Source organism: Pezoporus flaviventris, unplaced genomic scaffold, assembly GCF_033815535.1.
Source record: "Pezoporus flaviventris isolate CSIRO_AGI_PZ_B2104156 unplaced genomic scaffold, CSIRO_AGI_Pfla_v1 ptg000001l, whole genome shotgun sequence".
Classification (NCBI taxonomy): Eukaryota; Metazoa; Chordata; class Aves; order Psittaciformes; family Psittacidae; genus Pezoporus; species Pezoporus flaviventris.
Genome location: NW_026892549.1, coordinates 50,901,101 through 50,928,540, shown reverse-complemented (window position 1 = coordinate 50,928,540; position 27,440 = coordinate 50,901,101). Strand labels below are relative to the sequence as shown.

Below are 27,440 nucleotides of genomic sequence, written 5' to 3'. Positions count from 1 at the left end.
ATGGCAGGGGGGTTGGAACTGAGCTTTAAGGTCCCTTCCAACCCAAACCAATCTGGGATTCTATAATGATCTGGCTTACGTTTTTTCAGTATGCCATGCCCTCAGAAAAAGCAAAACCAGGACAAACTCCAGCAGGATGGATTCAGTGTGGCACACACCTGCAGAGTGTTTCTCTTCTCCTTTCTGCGACACAGATGAAAATTCAAAGCTATGAAAGTTCTTCAGACGCAGTTACGCAAAAGGTGCAAGCTCTCTGAACAGAACCTCTGCAAAAGAACTAGCTTTCCTTTGAAGCCTTCTATGTACAGCCAGCTGTTTTACACACTATATTTAACTAATTCCATTACACAAAAAATGCATGTTACTCATCACTCTTGCTGAGGACCTCTCATTCCTATCTTCACTCTGGTACGGTATCTCACTAACTGGAAATACTTTAACAAAGAACTTCTAAACAAAAGAAGTGCATGGAAGGAGGCTACTCAGACTGCTGTTTATATTCCCATTAGTTAAAACTTGCCACTGGACCTTCAGGTGGAGAAACCAAAAAACTGAAGTGAAGCATGTCACCAAGTCATTGGCTGCAAAGCAGGATGCATAAGCTAATCAATGATGTTAATGATGCAGTAAGAAGCTCAACCTTTAACTTGAATACGCTGAACACATCTGCAACAAGAAAAGTAAATGTCAACTAAACTAGCCAAATAAAGCCCTAATGCTCTAGTTTTTGCTAACCACAGAGCACAACCAGGTCTTCACCAAGTAGCACCAGGTTTGCATCTTAGGGTCAAACTACCATGGAGGGAGGAAGCTGGGATTTGGGTTTTTTCTGAAGCACACCCCAAAGGGATGGCTCTGCTCTGTTAACGGCAGTACCTTGCCAGCCTTGGCAAGGCAACAATGCAAGCTGCACACCTTCCTCCAGCTTTCCTCCTCACCCAGACCCCACAAGAAGGACCACAGTGTTACTCCTTCATCCATTCCTTCAGCCCTTCCTGCAAGATACACACTGGTAGTTTTGTTCTCTTGTTCTTCATCCCTATCCCCATCCTCACAAACAAGTGGAAACAACAACTGATAGCAATCCCAGTCTAACTCTGGATTCCCACCTTTTCCTATGCATTTGAAAGGAAAAAAAAAAGGAGAAAGCAAATTCTGGCTGAGCCCTCCTGCAAAAGGCTGGGTTATGATACATACCACAGTGTCAATCTCTGCTGGGCCCACAATCCGGGACACCTCATCAAACTCTTCAGGAGACATGGGGAGCAGATTTTCTGGAGACTGGAGCCTGGAAGGGTGGCTAACAGAAGGAGAAGGGTAAGGACAAACCTTCACTAAAGTGAGGCACACTTGAGCTATCATGTCTAGCTCTGAGTCCAGAAGGGCTACTACTGAGGTCTCCTGTGAAGAAGTCCTAGCCTATGAGCAATACGCCATGCTTTGCAAAGCCAGCACGGATTTAAATGAAACCTGGGACTACTCAGTGATCTACATTGTAATCAAGCAAATCCAACAAGTCTTTAAGAACTTGCTTTTCATGAAATTATTTGCCAGTGCAACTACCTGTAAGTTTCTTGGGGTTTTACCTAAAAACGGTCTTTCAAACACAGCACTGCATGAATGTGGTGTGATCAGATCCTCAAAGGGAAAGAGGGGCCCCTGACAGGGCCCCCTCACTTTAAATACTGTGAAGAGACATAAACTATAGCAAAAAATTTATGATCAGCTCCTAGAAACCCAGCATTTCTGTAGAAACTTACACTTCAGATACAGAGATTAACTCAGTCTTGATGTAGCCGTTTCCCTTGGGACCATCCAAATCCATAGGCTCTGGTGCTTCAAGGAGGGGAAAAAGGAAAAAAGCTTGGTTTTGGGTGGGTTTTTCCTTGGTGGTGGTGTTTTTTTTTTAGCAAGTTTACTTCACTTTGCTATCTTTTTATTGTACCAAAAATAAAGCCTGTGACCCAGATAATGTGCAAGTCTCTCTCTTATGCATTTTACAGCACTAAGATGATTTCATTCCATTCTTTAGTCCGCTTTTCGTTTCTGTTTTTCCCCTATAGAAAATGAGGAACAAAACCTCTCCTTAGGTTTGATGTAGCTGCATCAACACATCCTGCCAGGCCCACACAGCCAGGATCAGTCCTGTGTAACAGTCAAATATGAGTCACGGGTCCAGCTGTTAGCTAGAACCTGCATCTCTGAAGTGTCTCACAGGCTCATTTGAAAGCTGAATCAGAGGGCCAGTGAAGCAACATTTTCAGGTTCTGATCTGACTGGATCTCAATCTTGTGCCTCTTTAAAACCAGACCTTTTCTTAACCTACTAAAGCTTAGGTGCCTGTTCTCACCTTTCAGCTGAGCTGCACTCAAGCATGGGATAAGCTGCCAAGACATTCACTCCGACTGCCACCCTTTCTTTCTATTACACAGTGCACAAGTACCTCCAGAACAAACATCACACACTGTGTGAGTCATTTATAGCACTTACCCTCCTTAGGCCTGGAGTAATATTTGCCAAAGGCATTGTCTTTGGGTATATCTGGGTACAGAAATCTCAGTGGATTTTCAGGAATGTTTTCAGCTGCCATCACTTTGTAGTTGCGAATGATGTCAGGGAAAGTAACAGCAGAAAGCTCCTTCTTGGTGTATGGTTCCACTGAATGGAACTGGGGCTCTGCAGGTGAGAGAAGCAGCAACTCTTAAAGGTGGTTTCAAAGTTGTTTTCTGTAACTGCCCAGTAAAGCTGCAGCCACTTCCACAAATTCATAGGTCTATGCTGCAGATCAGTATTTAATGACCATCAAAGGAAGCAAAACTCTTCTGTGGGATAGGAAGGCACATGCAGGGATAGCATACCCTTGCTATTGGTGTATTTTGTGTTTGGAATGACAAAATGAATCTGAGGGATAAGGTGCTATGTGTTTGGAGGGAGATGCAGGTGCACATGTACTAAAGGTGTCTTGCTAAGAAAAAAACTGTGGATGTAGGGTTTAGTAAAGTCCTCAACAGACTTCCAGGCCAGAAGCAGTACCTGAGAAGTGGTACTAGTCCTAGCTGTAACCTTGAACACCAATTGACAGCGTGGCTTACGAGCTAACACTAAGGTATGTGTCTGCTGTTGCTTGCAGCTTGTTGCTTGTAAGGGTTGGGACTGCTAGGGTGGTGTATTGCATTGGTTCTCAGTGTGAAAGAGAAGAGCATAAACATGACTTCTTCTGATGTAAGCTTGTATCTTGAAGACAAAGAAGTTCTCTGTTACTGACTTACCAATCTGAGATCCTTCTACCCAGGTAAATGTGATTGCTCCCTCTCTGCTGCTTTCACTGAACCTTAGCAAAAATGTTCCTGGACTCTGGTCCTTCAATAAAGTACGTTCTTTCTCTTTGCTGATGAAACCCATGATGCAACTGTAATGTTGAAAACAAAGCTGAGTTTACTCCTCAATGTAAAACCTATGCTGGGCTAGCTAGGAGAACCAAAAAGCTTTTGTCAATCAAAAGTGCTGAAGTACTTGTGAAAGCCTCACAGAAGGCATTGTCTTGGGAATAGCTGGAAATCTAGCAGCAGGCTATCTAGTAGCTGGAAATCTAGTAGCAGGCTACTGTGTGGAAGCCATGAGTTGCCACAGCTTCCCCTAGCACTCCTCCTTCAGTCTGGTGGCTTATACAGATGTTTTTCTGAGCTCAGAATAAAAGCTATGAGGTAGAAGCAGAAGTAAAGCTATATGTATGTAATATGGTCAGATCCCAGCCAGCAGTTACTGTAAGAAATGGATTGTTGGTCTGAAGAGGTACTGGGGAGGAAGTTGTACAAGCCAGCAGCACTAGGGCATAACCCTGTTCATACCCCAACTGCTTCTATAAACAGTCAGAATTTATTTATAATGCTGCTTATTCCTCAAAATACTCTATCAATAATTAAGTTTTGAGTGCCGATGCTGGCCTTCTGTGCATTAAATTAAGGAAAGTGCTTTCTGCACAAAACCTACTAAATCATGGTTTTGCTTAGAAATTCAGAGGGCCTGTTCTATGGGGTCTTGTTTGTTTTGTTTTTTAATGGTATGCTTTAGGTAATAAATGTGTTCAGTAGGAAATATCCTATACATAATGAAAGTCTCTTGCCTTCCCATCTTTCAAGTCCTTAAGGCTGTAGTACTTACTATTTTGTAAAGAAAGGGAGTCTCTATTATAATTAATACTATAGATTTGTCTCTCCCACTAAAGTATCTTTGCAGTTGACAAGTTTTCCCTTCAGTTTCCCTTTTTGCCTTTCTAGGCAATAAAGATCTCTATCCAACAAAGCCAGCTGAGGGAGGAAAACCAAATTGCACTAAATCTCTGGTTTTGATTACATTCAGGATTTGACTTGCACCACCTCTTTCTGTTAAACCCTAAGCAGGGGATTGTCCTCACACCTGAGAGAAATGAGCTCTACTCAAGACTGTATGCTATGAGAGCCACATGCAAAAACAATCCTGCAGGCATGCAGCCATGCTGAGGCAGAACACTGAATAAGAGAGAACTGCAACTCTCTTTCAGTAATGCTGACAAAAGCCCCTGCTGCACTGGAGTCCACTTAGCTAAGAAATATCTAGGTTTTAGGCAGTGCAAAGAGGCTTTGACAAAACTAGGGGGTAATCATTTGCAGCAGCTGAATGTAGCACGATAGAACCCTGCTGTTGTAGATCCTGAAAACTGTGGGATGCAAGGATGCTCCAATGTGAGTGTGCTATTGACAGGGTTTCATAATGTGGCTAAATCTAAAATGCAGGATTGTGACCTTGGCTTGTCCTGGTTTTGGCAGCAGTTACTTCTGAAATCGGCAATACCAGAACTGAAAGTTTACTAAACCTGTAGTAAAGGGCAAATCGAGCTGGTTTTCCTTCCGGCAGGGTCTTACTAATTAATAATACTCTATTAAATCAATAAAGACTACTTTCTGGACTCACTGAAGATACAGATGTTCAGTGTGGCTGCTGCCACCTACAGGAGGCTCACAATAGGCCTGTGGGTAGGGTTTTTGTGTTTCGGTTCAAACGCGGACGATCCCTTCACGACTTTGTACTTCAGTCTTCCCCATCAGAGAAGAGGGTTCTAGGGTGTGAAAAGAACCTACTTACAGTGGGAGCAGAGGCAAAAAAATAGCAAACATTCAAAGCCCTGCTCTGTGACTTAGCTGGGACAGCTTGGTCATCTGCTGGTTTTGCTTTAAGCGGTTTCCTCATTAGAACTTCCTCACTACTAGAATTCATTTGCCTCAGACTTTTCTAGTTCCAAGCCCCCCTTTATTGGATCTGCATAAACATCCTCAGGACCTGAGGACAGAATTTCTAGCCTAAATGGAGATAGAAGGCAATGACCAGATCTTTAACTTCAGTCAGGTCTTACCCATCATTCCAGAGACACAGGAGGTGTTTCTTAATAAGCTCCAGGATTCCCTCAATCCACAGCCAAAAGGAGAAATTTTTATCATTTATATTTTCCTGGAATTCAGAATATGGCAAGACAGGGGTGGGAGAACAAAGGTAACAAAACATGAGTTTTGGTAAGCAGAGAGGGTGCAAGCTCTCAATCCTGCCAGCATCTACTTGTTGTAGCGTTTTTCTTCCCTCTTTCTTCTGTCCCACCCTCCCCATATTCTCTTACAATTCCCCCCCCCCCCCCCTTTCTGTTTCTCTACTCCAGGACAGAAACTATTGGGCATGAAGCATGTACTGAATCTTAAGGCAAGAGGCAGTGTGACAGAAATGCCTGTTTAAGCCTACAGTACCCACAAACATCATCCATAGCTTCTCTTGCAAAAACTCTGGTTTAAAAGCAAAGGCGCTGGCTCCTGCCTGGGCCTTATCACAGCTCTTGGACATCCAAACCATCCTACTGGACATTCAACCAGGCTGGCTAGCAGAACAGCTTAGAGACACTTTCTGTTCAGACTCGATTTCAATTCCCCATGAGACACCTGTATTAATGAATTTGAGTGCTTGTAGGGCACAAGAGCTTTGCTCTTTCCCCAGAGTCTGCTCCTGCCTGCTACCATCACCTGCTTATTTATACCAGTTTAGGACAACTAAAAAAAAAGCCAAAGAAAATGTGAAATGTCATCCTGTCTTGATGCAGCCGGGGTTACGGAATATAATGATTCATTTTTCTGTCACTGTGCTGACCCCCCCTGGCCATCCTGTGCTAATTCTCACCCTAATCCAGGTGTCCCTAGTCTCACAAGCATCCTTCCCTATGACCATCTTGCTGTTTGGTTTTGGTTTGGTTGGTTTTACATTTTCTGTAACAGCTAAAATGGAGAACTACTAAAAGCAACTGTATTAATAATTAAAACGTTGTGTTAGGAAAATGCATCTTTTAGGGTGGTTTACGTGGCTCAAAAGCAATCTCAAAATCACCTACTCCTTGCTATTATGAGCCCTTTTTTCTCTTTCTGCTGCTACCTTAACCTCACCACCAAAACCTCCCACAGCCATGTAAGCTCCAGAATAATTAGGGTACACTACTGAGAAAGTACCCTGGGAAAAAAAGCCAAACAAACCAAGACAAAGCTCCCTCTTCCATCTCAATGTTTAAATTGTGTTCATACCTTGCAGAATCTTGTCCAAGGAATAAGGCAATCGTGAGATCCTCCACTTGTTGGCCCTGGACAGAATAAATTGACTTCAGTCATGTTCCATAAGTTACTTAGTAAGGCTGAAGGGAAAGTAGCTGGAGAACCAAGTTCTGACTGTTTATTTACAACTCTGAGCTGTTGGACTAAAATGAAATGGAAGGCTACTATATTTTCACAGCTCATGTACGGACAGCTTGCAAAGTTCCCCTCTGGAGTTCACTGCATCAGAATAACCAAACGTATGCATTCCAATACAAACTTATTGATTACGGGCACCAATTCATTCTGACCCTTTCTACACTGTGCTATACCCAACACCACTTACAAAATGCTTCCATTTTGAAATGGAAAGGGGACTGTAATCTTGCACATCTCTCCAGCAAAACAAGAAAACTGCAACCTGTAAGCTCTTCTGTAGAAGCTCAGCAGACCCTACAATGGCTTTATTAGATTAAGCACTCTACTGTCTCAATTCTAGTGACTTGTAGGCTTTTGCCCCAGGAACTCTTGGCTCCTAGGTCTGCCCCACAACAGACTCATCTCGCTCCTGTTGCAATCGTTTCCTCCCTGCTTTGTTTTTATGTCAACAGTGTTTCATAAACCACAGCCAAACCACAAAGAGAATACTATGCTGTGAGTACAGTAGCTAAAGCTTTGCAGACCCTGATATTGTATTCAGAGCCAAATTCCTTCCATTACAGATCATGCCACAGATTTCAATAAAGTCAGAAATATGCTGCTTTTTCCTCTCATCTCTCTAAAAGTAAATTGGGTTAGGGAAGCTTGTTTCTGATGCTGCTAATTTTAAGAGATCAAGATTCTGTCAACTTTCACATCACAACAGCGAGTTGTATGCTGGCACCCTGTTAGCTTCCATTAAGGAGTCCCAGATATGTCATGTTCAAATACCTGGATTTTTTTCAGTAGTGAAATACTTCTGGCTATAGAGATAAGATTTAAATAGCATCCCTACTGTTACCAGAGCTTGACAAAAATCTCTGAAGCTCTGAAATGCAAGCTGACCACAAAATATGTCAGTGGTCACTTTGTCTTCATGGTGGCTAATTAAAACAAAAAAATTACTTTCCCTGTGGAATTTTGACAAGTAATCTATTAAATCAGTAAGCTTTTTGTCACATCTTGTGTCTTGGGGAAATCAGAGGAAAGGAATTAGACACTGGAATGCTGTACTTGCCACCTAGACCAAATAATGTCAAATCTCTTAAAGTATAAATGTTTCCTGAAACTTAAGGTTAGGGGAATATACCGAATCAACAGTATTTTTATCTAGAGTCTACTATGCACACTCAGTAGCAGTGTCAAGTGCCCTGCCTATAAGGCAAACTGATGAATTGCTTGGAAACAACTCATGGATGGTTAGGCTTTTACTAAGGACTCTTATCTGGGAGATGATAAATTCTATATCCTTTAACAGTTTCATAGTGTTTGCATTTTGATACTGCAACTCTGTTTATGCAGAGAAAACCCTTACTGTAGCTGAAGACACACATGAAGTTAAAATTAATGGAGATCGATTTAAAAACAAAACAAAAAAAATAAAGGCAGTCACCTCAAAGATTGACTAAACACATGCAGTAGCTCTTCCAAAAGCAGAAGTATCCCCAGTCTGCATTATGACTTAGAACTTCTAACTTATGAACAGAGCTCGTAAGTTAGAACTGCAGATTTTGTCATGACCTTTACAAACTCTACCATACTGAAAACACTTCAGTCCTATAAAGAGATATTGTATGAGGGGGAAAAGGTATGAGAGGAAATGACAACTTAAAACAGATTACAGAAAAGACCTAGAACTAGGTCCAGTTCAAACAGGCCATGTGTGATGGAAGCAGACCATACCAAGTAGCTTCTCTCCCAACATGCTCAGCTGATCTGCGTTAAGTCCTCTCTTTGTTACAGATGAAAACTGCCAACTCAGAACTTCAGAAAGTTTAGACCACTTTGCATAAGGTGGATTCAGAAAGAAGGACAAGTTCTGGAATGGAAGGGAAAAATACAATCTATAGTCAATAAATACTAATTTTGGAATGGCATTTGAATTTACAGAAGCGTAATCCTGAAACAAAATGGAGACTTAAGAATAGATGTCAGTCTGAGACAACGCTGCAAAAGCAAGTTGCTATTCTGACTCATTACCAGGAAAAGCAACTTCTGGGATGATGACTCTGCTTTGGACTTGCCTTCTTACAGTGGGCAGAATTCCTAGATCATTCAAGTGTGCTATATTTGAATTCCTGGATGTTTATTTGGCTTCTCACTGTGTACTATATATGCTGAATACAATGTATAGTAGTATCCTTACGTGGGTTTGAAACATTGATCTGTTTAGCATAGGGAAGTATGTCACTGTGCTTCTCTCTGTACCTAAAAGCCATTAAGAGTCATGTGCATGGAAAAAAATGCAGCAGCCACTGGTATACAGACAATGCTTGAAAACAGCAAATGGTATTTCTCATACATTTTCCTTTTAAATACCTTGGGATCAGTAGACAGCATGTTGAACCATAAGATAGAAGCCCATCCACTTGGAAGCTGGCTCACATTTGAGATAACAACAATGGGGAGCGACGTGGTCTGAAAGGGACACAAAAGGAAACATGTTGGGCTACCCTGCACTGGTCTTGCTGTCCTCCTCTAGACTACCTACAAACTCAATTCCATTGTAATTCCTCACTTGCATCATCTTAACTTCTCAAAGTCTGTGTGTAGGGGTGAAAATGTTACTATGATGAATTATTAGAAAGATGTGGTTTTGTCTGATCAAGACCTTCTCATTTAGTGTCAGTTATGACAGCACTGATAGTAATGGTAAAGTTCATAGCATATTGCTTCTGAAATAAATTAAAACTGATACTTAGAGAGCTTAAGGCACAGGGTTGGTTATCAGACACTTTGCAAAGCACATCTACTCCTATTCAGCCAGAGTTTTGACAGCATTCTCAGTGTATCTGTCTATGCAGAGATGTTGTGAAGTGTCATTCATATATTTGAAATAACTGAAAGTGCTTGATACTTCTAAAAAAACAAAAGAAAAAGAAAGTTTAGATTGTCAGCATGAGTGACATACAGGAATTTAAGTCCATTTGCATCACCTAAGACATACCTCTAGGTCTATTACCAAGCCAGGCTGGCACAGCTGTGTCTCAAAACTCAGAGAGTGAAGTTCTTCTGTTACAATGAGAGGACCCTTTAAAAGAAACAAAAGCCAACAAACCTTTCAGAGATTGAAAATTGTTTATGGGGAAGGTAAGAGGATTTATCACAAAGGAAAAGCCTTTTCTGATCAAGATGACTTGCTCTAGACCTCAGTTTACAAATCGAAGTCAAGTGATGATGCTGACTTCCTAAAACTGCCTGTTACAATAGGTATTCTCTAGGCACTTTTTTGCACCTACCTGGAAGCCATAGAGAAATCTGTCCTTGCCTGAAAGTCCTGCTAAAGCTAGATGCCAGTGAGGGAGAGCCCTGAGGTGACACCATTCTGGCAGCCATTCTCATTTGTAGGCACCATCTACACATACATTTCTTAAGAGACTCAACTTGTCTCCTATTAGTCTGTCATCCCGTGTGGTTCCTTGTGGGGTTGAGCAGAGCACCATCTTAAATGCCTTTTTAGTATTATGCAAAAGCTTTACAAACAAGGTGAGTGCTGCTTACCTCATTTGTTCTGCTTCCTGCATTTTTCTGTTCTTTCAGTTGCTGCAAACAGACAAAAAAAATACCCTGTCATTTACATCAGCCACAAATGAAAGTGGTAGAGGATGGAAATGTTTGCATGCTCTGGTAGTTCAACTGTATGCAAACTTGCTGCACTAGTGTCTGACTCTATTTGGTTCTAAGCTGTGGAAGCCAAAGGATTAAATTGTAGGTAGCTACTATTTTATAAACTATTCAGCTGTGAAAATAGATATTGCACCATTATGATGTGATGTCTTTATGTAAGAAGCCTTATAAGAACAGAAGTAATGTGAAATTGGAAAGGATTAGACGAAATAGTGGTTTATCGAAGTACCCCTCTGAAATGGACAATAAGCTCTACACAGCATCTGTTCTGGGCAATGAAGGGAGGAAGGGGAAATCCCATGTTCACTTGTCAGGACTTGAATTCTTCCTTTCATGTTGTAATGGTGGAACCAATTTGACTTATCTCACAATCTGCAGATCAGACGTGTTGTATAGTTTGCTGAAGGCACTGACTTTCTTGTAGCTGTCCATTTCATCTTCCAGACCCAAAACTCTTTAAAGTAGTCTAAGCTTTCCTACCTGCGACCCTTCCTCTTAAAGACCCAGAAAAGCATTTCTAGGCTTATTTTTCTTACTCCTCCAAAGAACTCATTGCAACATAAACTGTATGGCAGCAAATACTCGTTTTCATTTCTGGCCCTATTTCAGTGACAAAAGCAGTAGCTTTTCAATTGAAACAGGCTAAAGATTTCAAAGAGAGAAGAACAAAGAAAAGCAGAGATGACCACAGTTCCTCTAATAGAAAAGGAAACTATGACTTCAACAATAAAAACAATTTGTCTCCTTCCTACCACACCCTCTACCCACACAATTAAATGGATGAGTTAATAAAAGACAAAAAAATCCCGTACCAAGTGCCTGAATTCTGCTGCTAGACTTCCATTAGTGGATTCTTCCATGTTCATCACTTTTGTGCTTGTTCCCAAAATATTAAATTTCCTGAACCTTCTCAAAGAGAGAAAAATGATTTGAGTCTCAAGTTCATTGAAAGAACCCAACATGAACATACCAAACTGATGCCACATACCCTTTGACCGAGTTCTTCTCGCTTACATCTCTGTCAAAAAGAAAAAAAGACAAAGTAACAATCTCTAAAAGATTCTTCCACAGACAGAAAATGTGTGTGTGTTTTAGTGGCTGATAGAGCAGATTGAGAACTGATAAATGCTTCTGCGAAAAGCGCACAAAGTGTAAAAGAAGAAGCAACTGGTTCAGGCAGTCAACATCAATATTGTGCTACACAGGGTGTCTTTTACTGAGGCTTAAATTTTGGTATGGTAGGTTTATAATCAAAGTCTTTTCTTTCACTGGATAGGTTTTAACTCTTGGTCTGAGAAATTATATAGTACTGTTATTCCAAATCTGCTTTCAAGCCATACAACTTACCAAATAAATTGCTGTGCCACTTCAATCTGTTTTCCCAACCCTTGGGATTTTACTGAGTTGTGTTTTATCTGCACTTCTCAAAGCCTCAGCCCCCACATCCACCGTGTAAGAATTTCTTTTTCATTTCCTTTTCCCAATTCCATTCAAGCTTCTGGACCCCCGAGGTGTTTCAAATGAACAGAATGCCCCCAAAAGGCTTGAATGGCAAGACAAAAACCCACCTACCTTCTTGCAAGCATGGCCACTGTCATTATTTTGGACAGCCTGTTACATTTCTTTCCCTGTCCTTACAGTAAGTGTTAAATTCACACAGTATCACAGTATCACAGTATGTTAGAGATTGGAAGGGACCTCGAAAGATCATCTAGTCCAATCCCCCTGCCAGAGCAGGAACACCTAGATAATGTTACACAGGAATGCGTCCAGGCGGGTTTTGAATGTCTCCAGGGAAGGAGACTCCACAACCTCCCTGGGCAGCCTGTTCCAGGGTTCCGTCACCCTCACTGAGAAGAAGTTTCTTCTCAAGTTTAAGTGGAACCTCTTGTGTTCCAGTTTGTACCCATTACCCCTTGTCCTATCATTGTTTGCCACTGAGTAGAGCCTGGCTCCGTCCTCGTGACACTCCCCCTTTATATATTTATAGACACTGATAAGGTCACCCCTCAGTCTCCTCTTCTCCAAACTATAGAGACCCAGCTCCCTCAGTCTTTCCTCATAAGGGAGATGTTCCACTCCCTTAATCATCTTTGTTGCCCTGCGCTGGACTCTCTCCAGCAGGTCCCTGTCCTTCTTGAACTGAGGGGCCCAGAACTGGACACAATACTCCAGATGCGGTCTCACCAGGGCAGAGTAGAGGGGAAGGAGGACCTCTCTCGACCTACTAACCACCGCCCTTCTAATACACCCCAGGATGCCATTGGCCTTCTTAGCCACAAGGGCACAGTGTTGGCTCATGGTCATCCTGTCGTCCACTAGGACCCCCAGGTCCCTCTCCCCTACACTGCTCTCTAACAGGTCGTTCCCCAACCTATACTGGAACCTGGGGTTGTTCCTGCCCAGATGCAGGACTCTACACTTTCCCTTGTTATATTTCATCAAGTTACTCCCTGCCCAACTCTCCAGCCTATCCAGGTCTCGCTGGATGGCAGCACAGCCTTCTGGCGTATCAGCCACTCCTCCCAGCTTAGTGTCATCAGCAAACTTGCTGATAGTACACTCAATTCCCTCATCTAAATCATTGATGAATATATTAAATAATACCGGTCCCAGTACTGACCCTTGAGGCACTCCACTAGTCACAGGCCTCCAACTAGACTCAGCCCCATAGACTACAACTCTCTGGCTTCTCTCCTTCAGCCAGTTCGCAGTCCACCTCACTACCTGATCATCCAGTCCACACTTCCTCATTTTAGCCGTGAGGATGCTGTGGGAGACTGTGTCAAATGCTTTGCTGAGGTCAAGGTAGACCACATCCACCGCTCTGCCATCATCCATCCACTGTGTTATTTCCTCATAAAAGGCTAAGAGATTGGTCAAACATGATTTCCCCCTGGTGAAGCCATGTTGACTGCCCCTCATAACCTTCTTATCCTTGATATGCCTTAAGATGGTACCAAGGATAAGGTGTTCCATCACTTTCCCAGGGATGGAGGTGAGGCTGACCGGTCTGTAGTTACCCGGGTCCTCCTTCTTGCCCTTTTTGAAGACTGGAGTGACATTTGCTTTCCTCCAGTCCTCAGGCACCTCTCCCGTTTCCCAAGACTTGGTAAAGATGATGGAGAGTGGTCTAGCAATGACTTCCGCCAGTTCCCTCAGCACCCGCGGGTGCATCCCATCTGGACCCATGGATTTATGGATGTCCAGATTGCTCAACTGGTCTCTAACCCATTCCTCATCGACTAAGGCAAACCGCTCCATCGACCTGACTTCATCTAAGGTCTCAGGGGTACAGGGCTCTTCAGGACTGCCCGCAGCAGAGTAGACAGAGACAAAGAAGGCATTCAGTAACTCTGCCATCTCTTTATCTTCTGTCACCAGGGCACCCATCCCGTTCATCAGTGGGCCTACATTGCCTCTGGTGTTAGTTTTGTCTGCCATGTATTTAAAAAAGCTCTTTTTGCTGTCCTTGACCCTTCTTGCCAGGTTTAATTCTAAGGATGCCTTAGTCCTCCTAGCTGCCTTCCTACATCTTCTAGCAGCAGCCTTATATTCCTCCCAAGTGGCCAGCCCCTCCTTCCATGACCTGTAAACTCTCCTCTTCCACTTGAGCATACCCAGCAATTCCCTATTTAGCCACGCAGGTCTCTTGGCCCTCTTCCTTGACTTCCTACGTGTCGGGATGCTCCGATCTTGAGCACGGAAAAAGCAGTCCTTGAATGTCAACCAACTATCTTGGGCCCCTTTACCTTCAAGCAGCCCTGCCCATGGGATTTCCCCTAGCAATTGCTTGAAAAGGCCAAAGTTTGCCCTGCTAAAGTCCAGGGTTGCAATTCTACTTGGTATTCTACTAGTCCTGCCACACAAGATCCTGAACTCCACCATCTCGTGGTCGCTGCAACCAAGGCAGCCCTCAACCCTTACTGCTTCGACCAGATCCTCCTTGTTAGTGAGGATGAGATCCAGCAGCGCTCCTCTCCTGGTCGGCTCATCCACCATTTGCAGGAGGAAGTTATCATCCATACACTGGAGGAACCTCCTGGACTGTGGCTGGGTTGCCGAGTGGTCCTTCCAGCAAACATCAGGGAAGTTAAAATCCCCCACGACGACCACGGCCTGTGACTGTGAGGCCGCTCTCAGCTGCCTGTAGAAGGTCTCGTCAACTTCCTCACCCTGATCCGGTGGTCTGTAACAGACACCTACAACAGTATCCCCCCTGCCAGCCTGCCCCTTAATTCTCACCCACAGACTCTCAACTCGCTCATCATCTGTCCCTGGACAGAACTCTGTGCACTGTAGTTCCTCCCGCACATAAAGAGCAACCCCACCACCCCGCCTGGCTGGCCTGTCTTTCCTGAAAAGGACATAGCCTTCCATGACTATATTCCAGTCATGTGAGCTGTCCCACCACGTCTCTGTAATTGCCACCAGATCATAATCTCCTGACTTAACACAGGTTTCCAACTCCTCCTGCTTATTTCCCATGCTGCGCGCATTGGTGTACAGGCATTTCAGGGAGCGAGCTGAGCACACCGATTTCACCCTAGGATTGTAGGAGGCCTCCCAGTCTTCATTAATTCTGGAGCGCTGCCCCACTGGGGCAAGCCCAGCTACAAGCCCATCCCCCTTCGAATCTAGTTTAAAGCTCTCCAAATGAGCCCTGCTAATTCGTGCCCCAGCATCCTTTTCCCTCTGTGAGACAAACCTTTCTCACTTGTCATTGTCCAGACTGGTGCCCTATAAAACCAGCCGTTATCAAAGAATCCAAAGCCCTGCCTGTAGCACCAGTCTCGAAGCCAATTGTTCATGAACTGAATCTTCCCATTCCTTCCCACATCAGTGGAAGATGGAAGGAGAGAGGAGAAGATCACTTGAGCCCCAGACTCTTTCACCATCCGCCCCAAGGCCCTGTAGTCTTTCTTCATCCCCCTCAGACTGCGGGAAGCAGCTTCCTCCCCACCTGTCTGGAAGACCAGCAGCGGGTAATAGTCTGTCGGGTGCACCAGGTTGGGGAGCGCCCTGGTGATATCCCTGATCCGGGCTCCAGGCAGACTACACACTTCCCTATGATGAGGGTCAACTCTGCATATCGGGCCCTCTGTTCCTCTCAGAAGGGAATCCCCTACTACAATGACCCTTCTTTCTTTCTTAACAGAGGCAGTCTTGAGGTGCAAAGTTGACTCCCTTTCCCTATGTGGCCTTGTGGGCTGGCCTTGCCCCACATTCTCACCTACCTCTCCTTCATCTGAACCGTATTGCTTTTAAAAAAATGAACTTGCTTACAAAACGTTGGTAGTAGTCAGCTTAGATTCCTTTAAGTTTTCCACAAACTGGGAACATGTGATATGTTAATGGTAGACTGCTTATACTCTTAATTCAGAGATAGCTTTAGAATAGCTATTCTTCACTAGGGACTACCCAAAAAGTAAGACTTTTAGAAGACATGACTGAATTCCATGCAACTGAAAGCTCAATTCTCTGCTTTCATCTAGTGCTAGCCCAAGTGAAACTCGCACAACAGAGAAGGGCAGCATGTGCTCTGCAAAAGCACAAGTGCTGCTCTGTGCTTAAACTGATTTAGCAGCAGTGGGCTCTCCTTGGTGCACCCGAGTGGAGCTAGTGGTGAGAAGATGAAGTTGTCTGTACTCTGTGACATGTCTCCAATGGCAGAGAGATTTAGAGCAAGGGCATGAGTATAAAAAATGGAGGGTATACCTGCTGCCATGGAGAATCAGCCTGCTCCTGGTCAACTCAACACTTAAATATCACTGCCTTTTGGATGTCTGAAGATGGGGACTGCTTACCATTAATAAACACAGAGATGAGAAAAATGCAACATACTTATCGAATAAGACTTTCACTTTCAAGTTGTAGTTCAATTCTTGCAATTTCACCAGCAATCTGGAAAGAGAATTTTTTTTAAATGACTGCAGCTGCAAAAGACAGATTCTCTTCTACTATGTTACTTATCACAGATATATATTTAAGCTGCACAACTCTGGGTTGCATACAGGCTCCAAGCTTGCTCCATACAAGATAGTGTTTAGAGGGGAAAGTAGATGGACAAGTTACTGGTTTTGCTGGCAAGGCTGTCTGCACATATTTTCTTGCCTGTGGATGTGTTTCTTGTATATTCAATGTCCCTCAATTCTGTTAATGCAAGTTAAACTTTGCTAGAAGATAGACTCCCTGCCACGTGGCACTTTCCTCCTCTTGACCATAGCACCTGGGCTACAAGTGTAAGATGTGCAATCCTCTCGGCTGTAGGAAGCTGGTGACACAACAGGCTTACCACAAAACAGGAAGGGGAAAGGGGAAAACATACCTTAGCTTTACAGTAAATTGTACTCCTGTCTTCAGGACTAGTGGCCTCTGAGGATGTGTTGGCATGCAAGGCTGCCTCTCCACCACAAAGGAGCTATGGAAAAAACAGATTAAAAGAACTCTTATTTATCAATGTTGTACTTAAGGAATAAGAAGTTATGTAAAAAGCGAACTTCAAAAGAACAGTGAATTACCAGTAGTACTACACACTTTGTTCATTCCGTTTCAATCTACACAGAGGGGTGTGTGTTGGTTTCTTTCATTTGTATCAATGGGGCTAGAAATATTGCAAGTATAAAGTGATTTCACAAGGATTGGCTTTTCCTAAATATACTGATGGCTTGTGGAAGGACAGCACTACCTCAAACTTCCCTAAAATCAAACGGCATATAAACACTGATGTAACTCAGCACAATCCAAGTAAGGAGAGTGTTGCTTTGTTTGCCAATCCCAGTGCCTGCTACACTTAGTTACAGTGCTATGTAAGAACATGCCGAAGAGCCAGATAAACTAGCTGGGGATTTGATAATGGCTAGCTAACCCCATGAAGGAACCTCCTGAGGCTAACTTGTTCTGACACTCCAAACTGTTGCTCTTTTGGGTGCCTTTTTGTGTAGAACTGTGCTGTGTAGACCTAAATCCTGAAATTGTTACCTAGCCCTGCACAGCATGGAGACCTTTCCTTCAACTATACTTATAGGCAAGATAACTAAACAGCAGCTGGATTTCTACAGCTCTTCCTCATTGCCTTCACTTCATTTAAAAAACAGTACCTATGTTTTCCAATTGAAGATTAGGGGTCAAGGCATCTGAACAGGACTCAGAAAACCTGGGTTCTAGCCCCCCCATAACAGAGTGTTACCTCCTGTATCAAAGCCCCTCTCTTATCTGCTAGATTCAAGTCTTCTGCAGCATCAATTTGCCTACTGTATGTTTACAGAATGGGACTCAGATCTTATGTTTGACAACTACCAGCTACAGGATTTTGCATCGTGGAGATGGTAGTAATAGGGCTGACATCTCTAAGCTCAAGGAAAAGAGGTGCCCAGAGACAAAGGGTTGGAGAATCTAGCGTGCATTTACCTTGGGCATAGGTTAGGGCAGATAGTTTCCTGCCTCCATTTACCAGAGCTTTGCAGGGCTGAAGCTTAAAGCATGAAAAGGACTAGCAGCCTAGGAGTTTGATTCTGTAGTCAACGCATGTTGTAGCATAGCTCCTGCCAAGTTAAATGATGACTGATCACAAACCCTTTCCATGGGCCTAAACCTGTGGAAACCCTAGATGGAGTAAATCTCAAAAGTGGTCATTTATTTTAATGTTTGTGACAAACCTAGGAAAACCTCAGAAAATGCAAAGTTAGCATTCAGGAAACATTGAGGAAACGGAAGAGAAGGTGCTCTCCATCCCCTTATTCATGCAAAAAGACACTTCTTGTCTGTTACCTCTGGATGAGTTGTTTGAAAAGACTGTGTGTTCGGTCCTGCAGAACTTGTTTATTTTTTGTGATGGGATCAGGGTCATAGGTAAACTTCTGTTCCAGCTCCTCAAGCTTTTTGAGCTGCTGACGAACTTGCTGTAGACTTTCAGCAACAATAGTGAACCTACAATTACACAGTCTTATTACTGTTAGCATGTTTTTTAGTGTAATAATGCTGAGACGGCAGGTGATTGTCCCAAAGGACTAGGCAGTGTACAGAGAACACTTCTTTCTCACTGGAAATGTGGTAAGGTAATAAAATCAATGAAACGTAGTTATACTGTGACAGAATGAAAATGTATAATACAAATCACCAGGGTATTTCACAGATCCAGTGTTCTTGTAAAACATTACAAGTTCCCGTCCAATGCAGTCCTTGAATACAGACTTACCAGTTCTGTAGCTGGTCAAGACAGGCATTGGGTGGGCCACCAATGCATGCTGTCTGTTGCCTGCGTTTCCACTCCACCAGCTCCTCATTAATAAGAGCAGTCTGTGTGTGCTCTGTGGCATTCAGCAGCTGTACTATCTTGTTCACCACTTCCTACAGAGAGTATTAAATTACCCTGTTTATTAAAAATACTTCACACAGGAAAACTAAGTACTGTTTTAGCTAATGCTATCTGTCTTGCAAAACTCTGCAAGCATCTCAGAGTACTAACTTCTGTCAACAGAGGCTGCTTTTAGAAAACACCCGCTTTGTTTTAACTGGAGTAGTTGCTACATTAAGTGAAGGAACAACGGAGAAACAAAGCACATTCAGTATCGCTGAATTCTGAAGAGCCAATGTTTCATGGATGTCCCAGGTGTATATCTGGGATTACCCAGTGTTTGCTGTAGTTTTGAGCATTACAAGAAGAGTGAGCACTTTTAACTCTAATGGTATTGATAGGACACCTTTTCCCTCTTACTGTTTTGCTTTACCTGAGAGTTTGGTAAAGGCTCCTTAAAGAGAATCAGAATTGCTTACAGAGATCCCAGATTTTCAGTCAGGGTGGAAAGAATGAAATCTTAACACAACTAATAGTAGTAGAAAAGTTTTCTTTTACATAATTTATGCCAAGCCAATGAAAATCCAATGAAAATGCAGTCAAAATGAAGTGCTGTTGCCTCCTGAAAGAAAACTTGAGTGCTACCTTTCTCTTCAGGTCAAGTGATAAAAACATCTTATTGAGATTCATCTGTTCTTTCTTATATTCCTCCTGCGACGTACTGTTGGACTCGTGCTCTGTAAAATAAGTCCAAATTGTGAAGGTGAGCCTGGTGGAGTGCTGAAGTATGAGTGAGAAAACCACTGAGGGGAGGAGGGGACCTGCCTGGCTAATGTCTAGGTATATCTTTAAAGCTTAAGGGAGAAAATGTTTACTGCCTTCTAGGTTATTATGATTCCTTTTCCTTCTGAAAGGACAGTCTACACCTGAAGCACTAACACAAGGGAAAGCTGTCACCCCAGTGAAGTAATTGAGATTTGAGTTTGCTTACTTCTTAAGAGCAAGAAACTAATCTAAAATAGTTATATTGCATAAAGATACATGCTGAGCAATTTGTTCTCATGCTGACTTCAGACATGAATAATTAGTATTTAACCTTGCAACAGTAGCTAACTGTTATTTTAAGGGAGGATGTTTACAGCCTCCTGAGGATAGCCCAGGCTGACAGATCCTACAGTCACTCTAGTTACTACCTCTGCTGCCAATGACCTTAGGTTAGAGGTTCCCATCTGCCTCATGGAAGTGCTACCTGCCCCCAGACACAAAGAGCAAGATTGTGGCTCAATGCTCCCCTTAATATCTTCTGAACACATCCCTGTTCTGAGGGACAGTCAACTGCTCATTTGTGTTGGAAACTGAAGCCTTTTCTAGAACAAAGTCAAAAAGACAGATCTATATAATGAAACCAGCTGCACGTGCTTCCCTTGGTAGACAAACGCCTACAAAACTTGAAGCAGGAAGGCATTTGTGAAATACAAGATAGCAAAGAGAAGCCTAAACTTGAATATTCAGGTGTAAGGTTGAATGATCACAAAATCTATAGGGTTTGCTATTTCTAGTACCAAAAGGATGTAAAGGACAAAAGAACACTACATTAACAAAGAGGCTCTTTTACTTGTCAGGACAGAAGCAGAGAATGCATTTTCAGGAATTTAGGTTTCAGCACAAAGCAGAATTAATGAAGGAGGGACATTATCAAAGCAGAATTAATAAAGAAGGGACATTGCCAATAAGTTTGGCTACATCTCATTAGGTTTAGAATCCTGACATAAGACAGCAGTTTACCGTGAGAAAGTACATGCAATGGGATATGTCCTTGGTATTACCTCTATTCTGCAAGGTTTTACATTTGAAGTCATATTCATCTTGCATATCCTCTAATGTCTTGATGTCTTGCTCCACATCCTACAAAGCACAAATTAAGGTGGCCACAATTATTCAATACCTTCATGTAATGAGTAACTTGTGATTAGGAATTGCATGGTATCAACCCTTTACAGAGATGAAGTCCAGTTTTGTAGCCATGCCTTTTCCTGGACCTCCCTAACAGGAAATATGCCTAAACTTAACAACCTTTTACTGACTCAACCTTCCTCCTCCTCTTAGCTAACTATAATTGTTATTAATAAAGTATGGAAAATATGGAGTTCATGAGAACCTAAGCTAGAGTGGGAAACCTTGGAACAGTACACAGCATTTAAAACAAAACCTCAAATTCTTAGAAATCTTTTTTCCAAGCAATATCTGTCATGACAAGACCATAAATACATATGCTAAATGAAAATCTATCTTCTAGTTAATACCAAATTAGTCAGTATATCACTTCTTCAGAGTTTCCTCAGTTGCTAGTACTTCAGATGGGTAAAATGTTGTTGTTAAAATTTAGGCACAAGAAATTTGATCTGGCTAAACCAGTCAAATCCCAATCTGTATTATGTTGCTACTAACAAATAATTACTTTCTATTTTCAATCACCAGTTATAACTTGAAAACCAAACCATTTTTTCATTATTTTTATTTTAAAATAACTCATGTACCAAAAGTTTTCAACATCTGCGAATTAACAAACGCTACTTTAAAAAGTTCTACTATACTTACTATAACACTGTTTTTTACACCTTTAACTTCCACATCAAGCCCCTTCTGTTTGTCCAGCATCCCAATCACAGTGTTCTGTATACCCCCTACCTCCATCTGAGGAACAAACAGAACAGTAACAGAAGTCAAACCAGAGTGACTGATGACAGCAAATACTTTTTCATTAATGTAAGTTAGTGGCTTTTGTTGACAATCAACCTGATGAAGCTGGCTGGTTCTGACAGATCATACTAAGGCTTTATAATACAAAATTGGGTTCTGATGAATCTGCAGAAACAAGGGAGGATTAAAAATTGCCTGTTGTGTGGTAATGATGTATTTTCATCATAGCAATATAAAGCTATAAACATATTTTGTTTTCTCTCTGCACAAATATATTCTTCTTATTTTCATGTATCTTCTAAATGTATTTCAAAGAAACAGCAGCCCTGAAGGCTGGATGACATCTACATCAAGTATTATGTTCATCCATAGGGCATATGGAGAAAAATGGGCTAAGAGTAAAGAACAGGATATGTCTGTATATAGGCAAATGGGGTAACTTGGTATGTAATTTCTTTACTACTGAGCATTCAAGCACATTTTAGATCTCTGTACAGTTTTTCTGAAAGCTGACCTCAGTAACATTCAGGAATTTTATTACATGACATCACTTAGAGAGAGCTGCAGTAATTTAAAAGGCAGGATCTTTTCATTCTGCATGTTAACAGTACTATTGGTGTTAGAAGCTTGCTGTTCCTCCACTGCAAGACAGTCAGGAATGCACTGTTGCTCTAACGCTTCAACTTAAATACTTTAGACAACCTTAGCTTATTTGGTAAACTGCCAGAGGTCCCCCATCATAGATTTATGTCAGACTATGATGGCAATCTGAGCATACTCGTGCATTTGGGATTTTCCTTTATTTTTTATGATGCTTATAATTGTTCTTGCTCTGCATTTAATCTTCTCAGCTTTGGGAAATGAGAACACTTACCAAAAAGCAGAGGTAAGACATGGTGTTTTACCTACTGCCAACAGTAAGTATAGGATGACTTATTTCCCTTTTTGATGGCCCAAATGCATCACATACATAGCACTCACAACTGCCAACTGCATCATCGGCCAAAACAGGAACTGAATGGCTGTGCTGCAGCTCCAAGGGCTCTGTAAGAGTCACATTTTTAGAGGAGCTGCTTTGGACACAGTTGCATCAGGCCCCTTGTTGAAACCCTATGCCTTAATGTTCTCGCTCTACCAATATGTATTCAAAAACTTGCCCTAAGGGGAAGTATTTTGGTATCAGAACTTGTCATGCTCAGTCAGTCATCACTTTATTACACAGAAGTAGATTACATCTAGCTATACTGCTTACATGCCTTTCCCAACTGCAGATTTTTTTTTATTGCAAAACAGTTCTCCCTGAAAAGATAAAAACAAAGATGAAAAGTAAGAGAGCAGATGAGGAAGGAGCGGAACATGGCTTTACCCATAGTTCAGAAGAACGAAACGGGCTTCATTTAAAAAAATAAAAAATAAATAAATAAATACTTGGAGGCAACTGGAAAGGGGACGCATCATTTTCTCACAGCGACAGTCCAGAGAACACCAAGGCTCAGCTGCTTAATATGGAGTAAGTGCAGGAGTGAAATGCAGGAGAAAAAAGCTAGAATCTTGCTGGAGAAACAAGGCAAGCACTAATTATTAAATTGCAGTAAAATCTGATGAGTACATTAGACTATACAGAAGAATTAAGGAAAAAAAAAAAAAAGCATAGCTTTTGTATCACTCAAGGAATAGCAACTACTTCCTGGCCATTTCCCCTCCAGATGCTTCATACAGCACAAACAAGGCACACTGTCCAGCTGGTATGTATTAGTGTTAACTCTTTCGTCTCCCGGAAACATTTTGCTGGGCAGAGAAGATAGCCTGTTTCTTCTTTCAGTTTTCTTCCACTCCCTCTGTCCCAAACAATAGAAAAGGGTAGATACAATCGCAGTATGTTCCAAGACTGTTACCTGATTTGACAGCTGGGCACTGCTTAGAATTTTTCTCTCTTCTTTCAGACAGCTACAGATGATCATTGCCATTTGTATTGGGTCCTCTTGGAAATTATCCTGGCATTAGAGACAGTCTGTTGTTAAAGTTCATACCCATAATTTCTTATACTTCAGTAAACAGACTGGCAAAAAGATCAGTGGATAACTGTGTGTGTGTGTGTGTGTGTGTGTGTGTGTGTGTGTGTGTGTGTGAGAGAGGAAACACATTGGTCATAGCATAATATGCTCCAGCATTACAGGGGATGTGACAGATGCAACCATCTCAAAGAATGAGTTTCTATTTTAGTTCATCAGTGTATGAAGAGATGAAACTTGGCACAAAACAACAGGAAAGAGTCAGAGATATTACTGGGAGAAGTGAGGTACTACCCTACAGTCCCAGAGAGAGCACATCTTCTCTTGAGAGCCACCCTCCCACACCTCTGAAGTACAACTGCTGGTTTTGAAGGGCAGTGGTTATAGTTTAGCAGGTACAGCTCTTGCTCAGTAACGTAAAGGAGATGTGTGTAGCTGCCATTTATGAACACAGAGTCAAGGCTGGATACAAATTCAACCTTATGGTTTTACATGCATACAAAGTTGAAACATGCTCTGGATTGAGTATTACCCTGCTCCACTTGGGATGGTGTTGCTGAGCTGTACCAGCCTTCTTGACTGATCTTTCATTGGTGGTCTGTAGTTACTATCAGGTAAGTACAGCCTGGTCCTGTTTGTTCAGAAAACAGTCCCTAGTCACCAATTTGTGGTGAGGAGAAGCTAGGTGTGTGGAAATATATGCTGTGGAGAAAGTGACTCTATGGAAGACCACCTAGCATAGAGCCCTACAGGGAGGAGAGGAGGACCAACTAACAGAAGTAGGTAAGTCACCAAGGATTAAGTTCTGCACTGACACTCACTGCCAACTGCTTTGGCCCTTTTCTTTGTCAGTACAATACAAGGCACAGAAGTGCTGTCTAATGACAAGTCCTTTGCTATTAACTGTAGCCCTGTGGTTATATTTGAGGGATTTCTTACCCTGTGTTTGTTTTGAATTAGAAACTTATTAGGATGCTCAGGAAACTGGCTGACGAAGGGGTGGAAAAAGTGAAATTACATTCAAGTAAGTGCTCCAGTAAACACTGTAAAAACTAGAACTTTCTTTTTCCTCGTGTTCTCAGAAACTGTAATCGTACTGGTAACGAAACTAACTTTCTAACTGTAGCAAATTAAACTGAAAGTAAGACAACATTTGGATTCTGGTTTTTAAATTAGGATTCCCACCTTCTCTGTGAAGATCCCTCATTGCACTGTAATTTGCCTAGAGGCATCCAATTGCACTACTGAAGTAATTGAAGCAAATGCATAGACATATACCCCAGGCATACCTGAAGGTTACGTTTGCTTTTCCTTATGTTGTGTTGCAGCAGAAAGTTGTTTTCTATCAAGAATCTGCTAAATTGATCATCAAGCTGTGACAGCAGGTCATGGAATAACACCGTAGCAAAAGAGACGTTGTTAGCTGCATGTTCCCTATAATAGTTTAAGGCATACTTGTGTTAAATGCACTTTTAATACAGCATTCAAGAAACACATACAGGAGTAAATTATTTTTAATCCCCAACTCCAGTTGTAGTATATGCAAGCAGTAACGATTACCTTCCAATATAAGCCAGTTTCATTGACTTTCCTTAATACAAAATGCTGTCTGCTCTATTTTTGCCATGTTCTGTGCAACTTCATTTACCCATTCCATGCACATCTAAAGAGAAGACACTCTACAAAATCTTGGCAAAAAGTTCAGTCTGTGAACAGCGAGAGACTGAACTGCCAAGGTAGTAACTGATGGGTCTTAAAACAGCCACTTTTGTTACAAAACGGCCACGGGAAATATGAGATAGATAGTACACTTGTTATTCTAGGTGTCAGTCCCCTCTAGAAAGGCAGCCTGAAGAGGGGAGGAACAGAGGCTATAGCACCCACACAGCTACTGAAGTGTCCTACCAGCAAAGGTTAACCTAGTAGCTTGCCTCCCCAGTATTCTGCTGCTGCCTGTAACTGAATGTATGAGAACATTGCTTAGCACGTAAGCTGAAGGCCAGTTTCTATGCTTACCAGTCCTGGTTTTCCAGCCACTGTGCCAGGTACTGCCTGATCTCCATAGGAAAGCTGTCATCGTATAGCTGGTGAACTTGCTCCAAAAACTTGGAATCAAGTTGCTGTAGCTGATACCACTGAGCCATCCTGAAGAGAGGTGGGAGTAAGAACAGTGTAAACAGTTGTCTTCTCAAGCAACACATGATGGAGCCCTGCCTGCCTGCAGATGGCTGAACCCCTGCCTGGACCATGGGAAGTGGAGAATTAATTCCTTATTTTGCTTTGTTTGTGAGCACGGCTTTTGCTTTACTTGTTAAACTGCCTTTATCCCAACCCATTAAGTTTTCTTGTTTTCACTCTTTGGATTCTACACCCAATCCCACCAGGATCCTGTACACTGCCTGACTGAGATCCTGTATGTGGAATTTCATTTCACATTGGTGCAAATGAGCTCCCCAACATCAAGAGTGTGAGTGGGGGAAAAAAACCCAACCAAACCTCTAGGGGGCCCTTTTTCAGGTGATATTTGTGCCCCATTTGCTGCTCTGAATATGGACTAGATCTCAAATCACCTGAAATGGAGAAGTACGGGGAAGATATTTTTTCTGATACGTAGTTCCCAAGATCAAATGTTCAGGTTAAATTCAAGTAATCCGTGCAGCAGACAAAGGTTACTTAATATCAATATGACTGACAGAAGCTATGCTGTACGATGACACTTCTATGATAGAGTGGCTTTATGTTCTGATGTACGGTCTCTAGCTGCAGACTAGTTACAGTCTTCTCACTGGGCTGCAAGTTAGGATCCTGTAGTGGAAATGGCATATAAAGATATATCCAAGGATAAGTCCAGGATGAGAACATGGGTGGTGGGATGCAAGTTCTCTCCCATCTGCAACTTTTCCTTAAAAGGGTTCTAAGACCTATTCGAAGAACAGGGTGGCAAGGGGGTAAAGGGCTTACTGCCAGTCCGTGTTTCCATGCCCGTTTCCTCAGCTGCTGAGTGGCACATGCTAAGCGCGAGAAGTAAATGAGAGTTTAAAATGCAATTATGTTTAATGTGAGGGCTTTGAAGATTTCGATACAGGACTGAGACCAAGCATGGGATTCAGATTACAAGTAACACACCATTTGATTATACTGTAGCGGCACCAAGGCAAACAGTTTAATGTGACATTGGCAAGGAAAGCTAAGCTGGAAGATTTTGTCTAAATACATGAACTTAATTATTTTTCCTCTAGTCCTTAAATGCAAATGTACTCCAGTCTTCCTGTGTCTTAAAGCAATCAGACTGGGAAAGGACTTAGGGTTGGTGGCAGAAACCATCCAAAGAGGTGGCTACAGAACAATATGATAATGCAGCAAACGTGATCCTTGAGGATGCAAGCAGAGAAACACTTAAAAAGCAGGAAGTCGGCAACTTTTGTGGAGATAGCACTAGAGAGACCAGTACTGGGATACACGGATCCCAGTATATGACACTGGCATACAGGCTGTCACTGAGAAGTGAGGTGGTGTAGGAGGGACATCTTGCTGGTCTGCCTTGCCCTGGGTAAGGGCAATACAACTGCAGTCTCTGGAGAGAAGAGCCCCTGCTGGAAGCCCCTAAATGGGTGGCTCATCTGTAGCTGTGGGGGCCTCGGTAACACCCGTGCACCAAGCTCGCACTCGCTCCTGGCTGCCCACTAACTACATTTAACCCCGCTGCCTCCTAACAGTTCACGTCGCTCCCGGGTGATCGCAGCGCAGCCGCGCGATGGTAGTTCAGGAGCAAAGGCCGGGGGATGGCCGGCCCCGAGGCCTACCTTCCCCGCCCCGCCACCGCGGCAGCGCCGGTCCGCCCTCGACCGCCCGCACTTACCCGTGAGACGAAGCTGCACTCCAACGCCACTCCACAGACCCTCACTCTTGTCCAGAAATACCCGAGAAGCCGTGGACCGGCGGCGGACCGCGGGGCCAATCAGAGCCTAGCCCCCTGCAGCCTCTGCCAATGGGAGTGCGAGAATGCCGGGA

At 42.7% G+C, this 27,440-nt stretch overlaps 1 protein-coding gene across 3 annotated transcripts; it reads right to left on the bottom strand.

Annotated features, from left to right (window-relative positions):
* Positions 1–296: 296 nt before the first annotated feature.
* STAT1 (signal transducer and activator of transcription 1) lies at positions 297–27,410 on the bottom strand. 3 transcript variants are annotated; one of them, XM_061457615.1, is made up of 24 exons: positions 27,289–27,410; positions 25,446–25,574; positions 24,719–24,863; positions 23,313–23,411; positions 21,316–21,411; positions 20,544–20,622; positions 19,363–19,454; positions 18,619–18,770; positions 18,192–18,350; positions 16,750–16,842; positions 16,266–16,325; positions 11,410–11,439; positions 11,234–11,327; positions 10,296–10,337; positions 9,742–9,825; positions 9,114–9,212; positions 8,478–8,613; positions 6,591–6,646; positions 5,390–5,484; positions 3,270–3,409; positions 2,491–2,676; positions 1,761–1,836; positions 1,198–1,300; positions 297–666 (listed from the first exon to the last, which is right to left on the bottom strand). In XM_061457615.1, exons 2-24 carry the CDS (start codon positions 25,571–25,573, stop codon positions 643–645), a joined length of 2,268 nt encoding a protein of 755 aa, XP_061313599.1. In that variant the 5' UTR covers position 25,574; positions 27,289–27,410; the 3' UTR covers positions 297–642. The 3 variants fall into 3 exon arrangements, with proteins under 3 accessions (XP_061313599.1, XP_061313609.1, XP_061313619.1); XM_061457625.1 differs by lacking the exon at positions 11,410–11,439; XM_061457635.1 differs by lacking the exons at positions 11,410–11,439; positions 16,266–16,325 and having other exon boundaries at positions 27,289–27,409.
* Positions 27,411–27,440: the final 30 nt, after the last annotated feature.

Bases quoted from the DNA above. Each gene is read 5' to 3' on its own strand.
- STAT1 (XM_061457615.1), bottom strand. From the start codon at position 25,573: ATGGCTCAGTGGTATCAGCTACAGCAACTTGATTCCAAGTTTTTGGAG. The intron at 21,412-23,312 runs GTAACAGTCTTG...TTTGTTCCTCAG, and splicing joins GTGCCCAGCTGTCAAATCAG to ATGGAGGTAGGGGGTATACA. The intron at 11,328-11,409 runs GTATGTGGCATC...CTCTTTGAGAAG, and splicing joins GAGAAGAACTCGGTCAAAGG to GTTCAGGAAATTTAATATTT.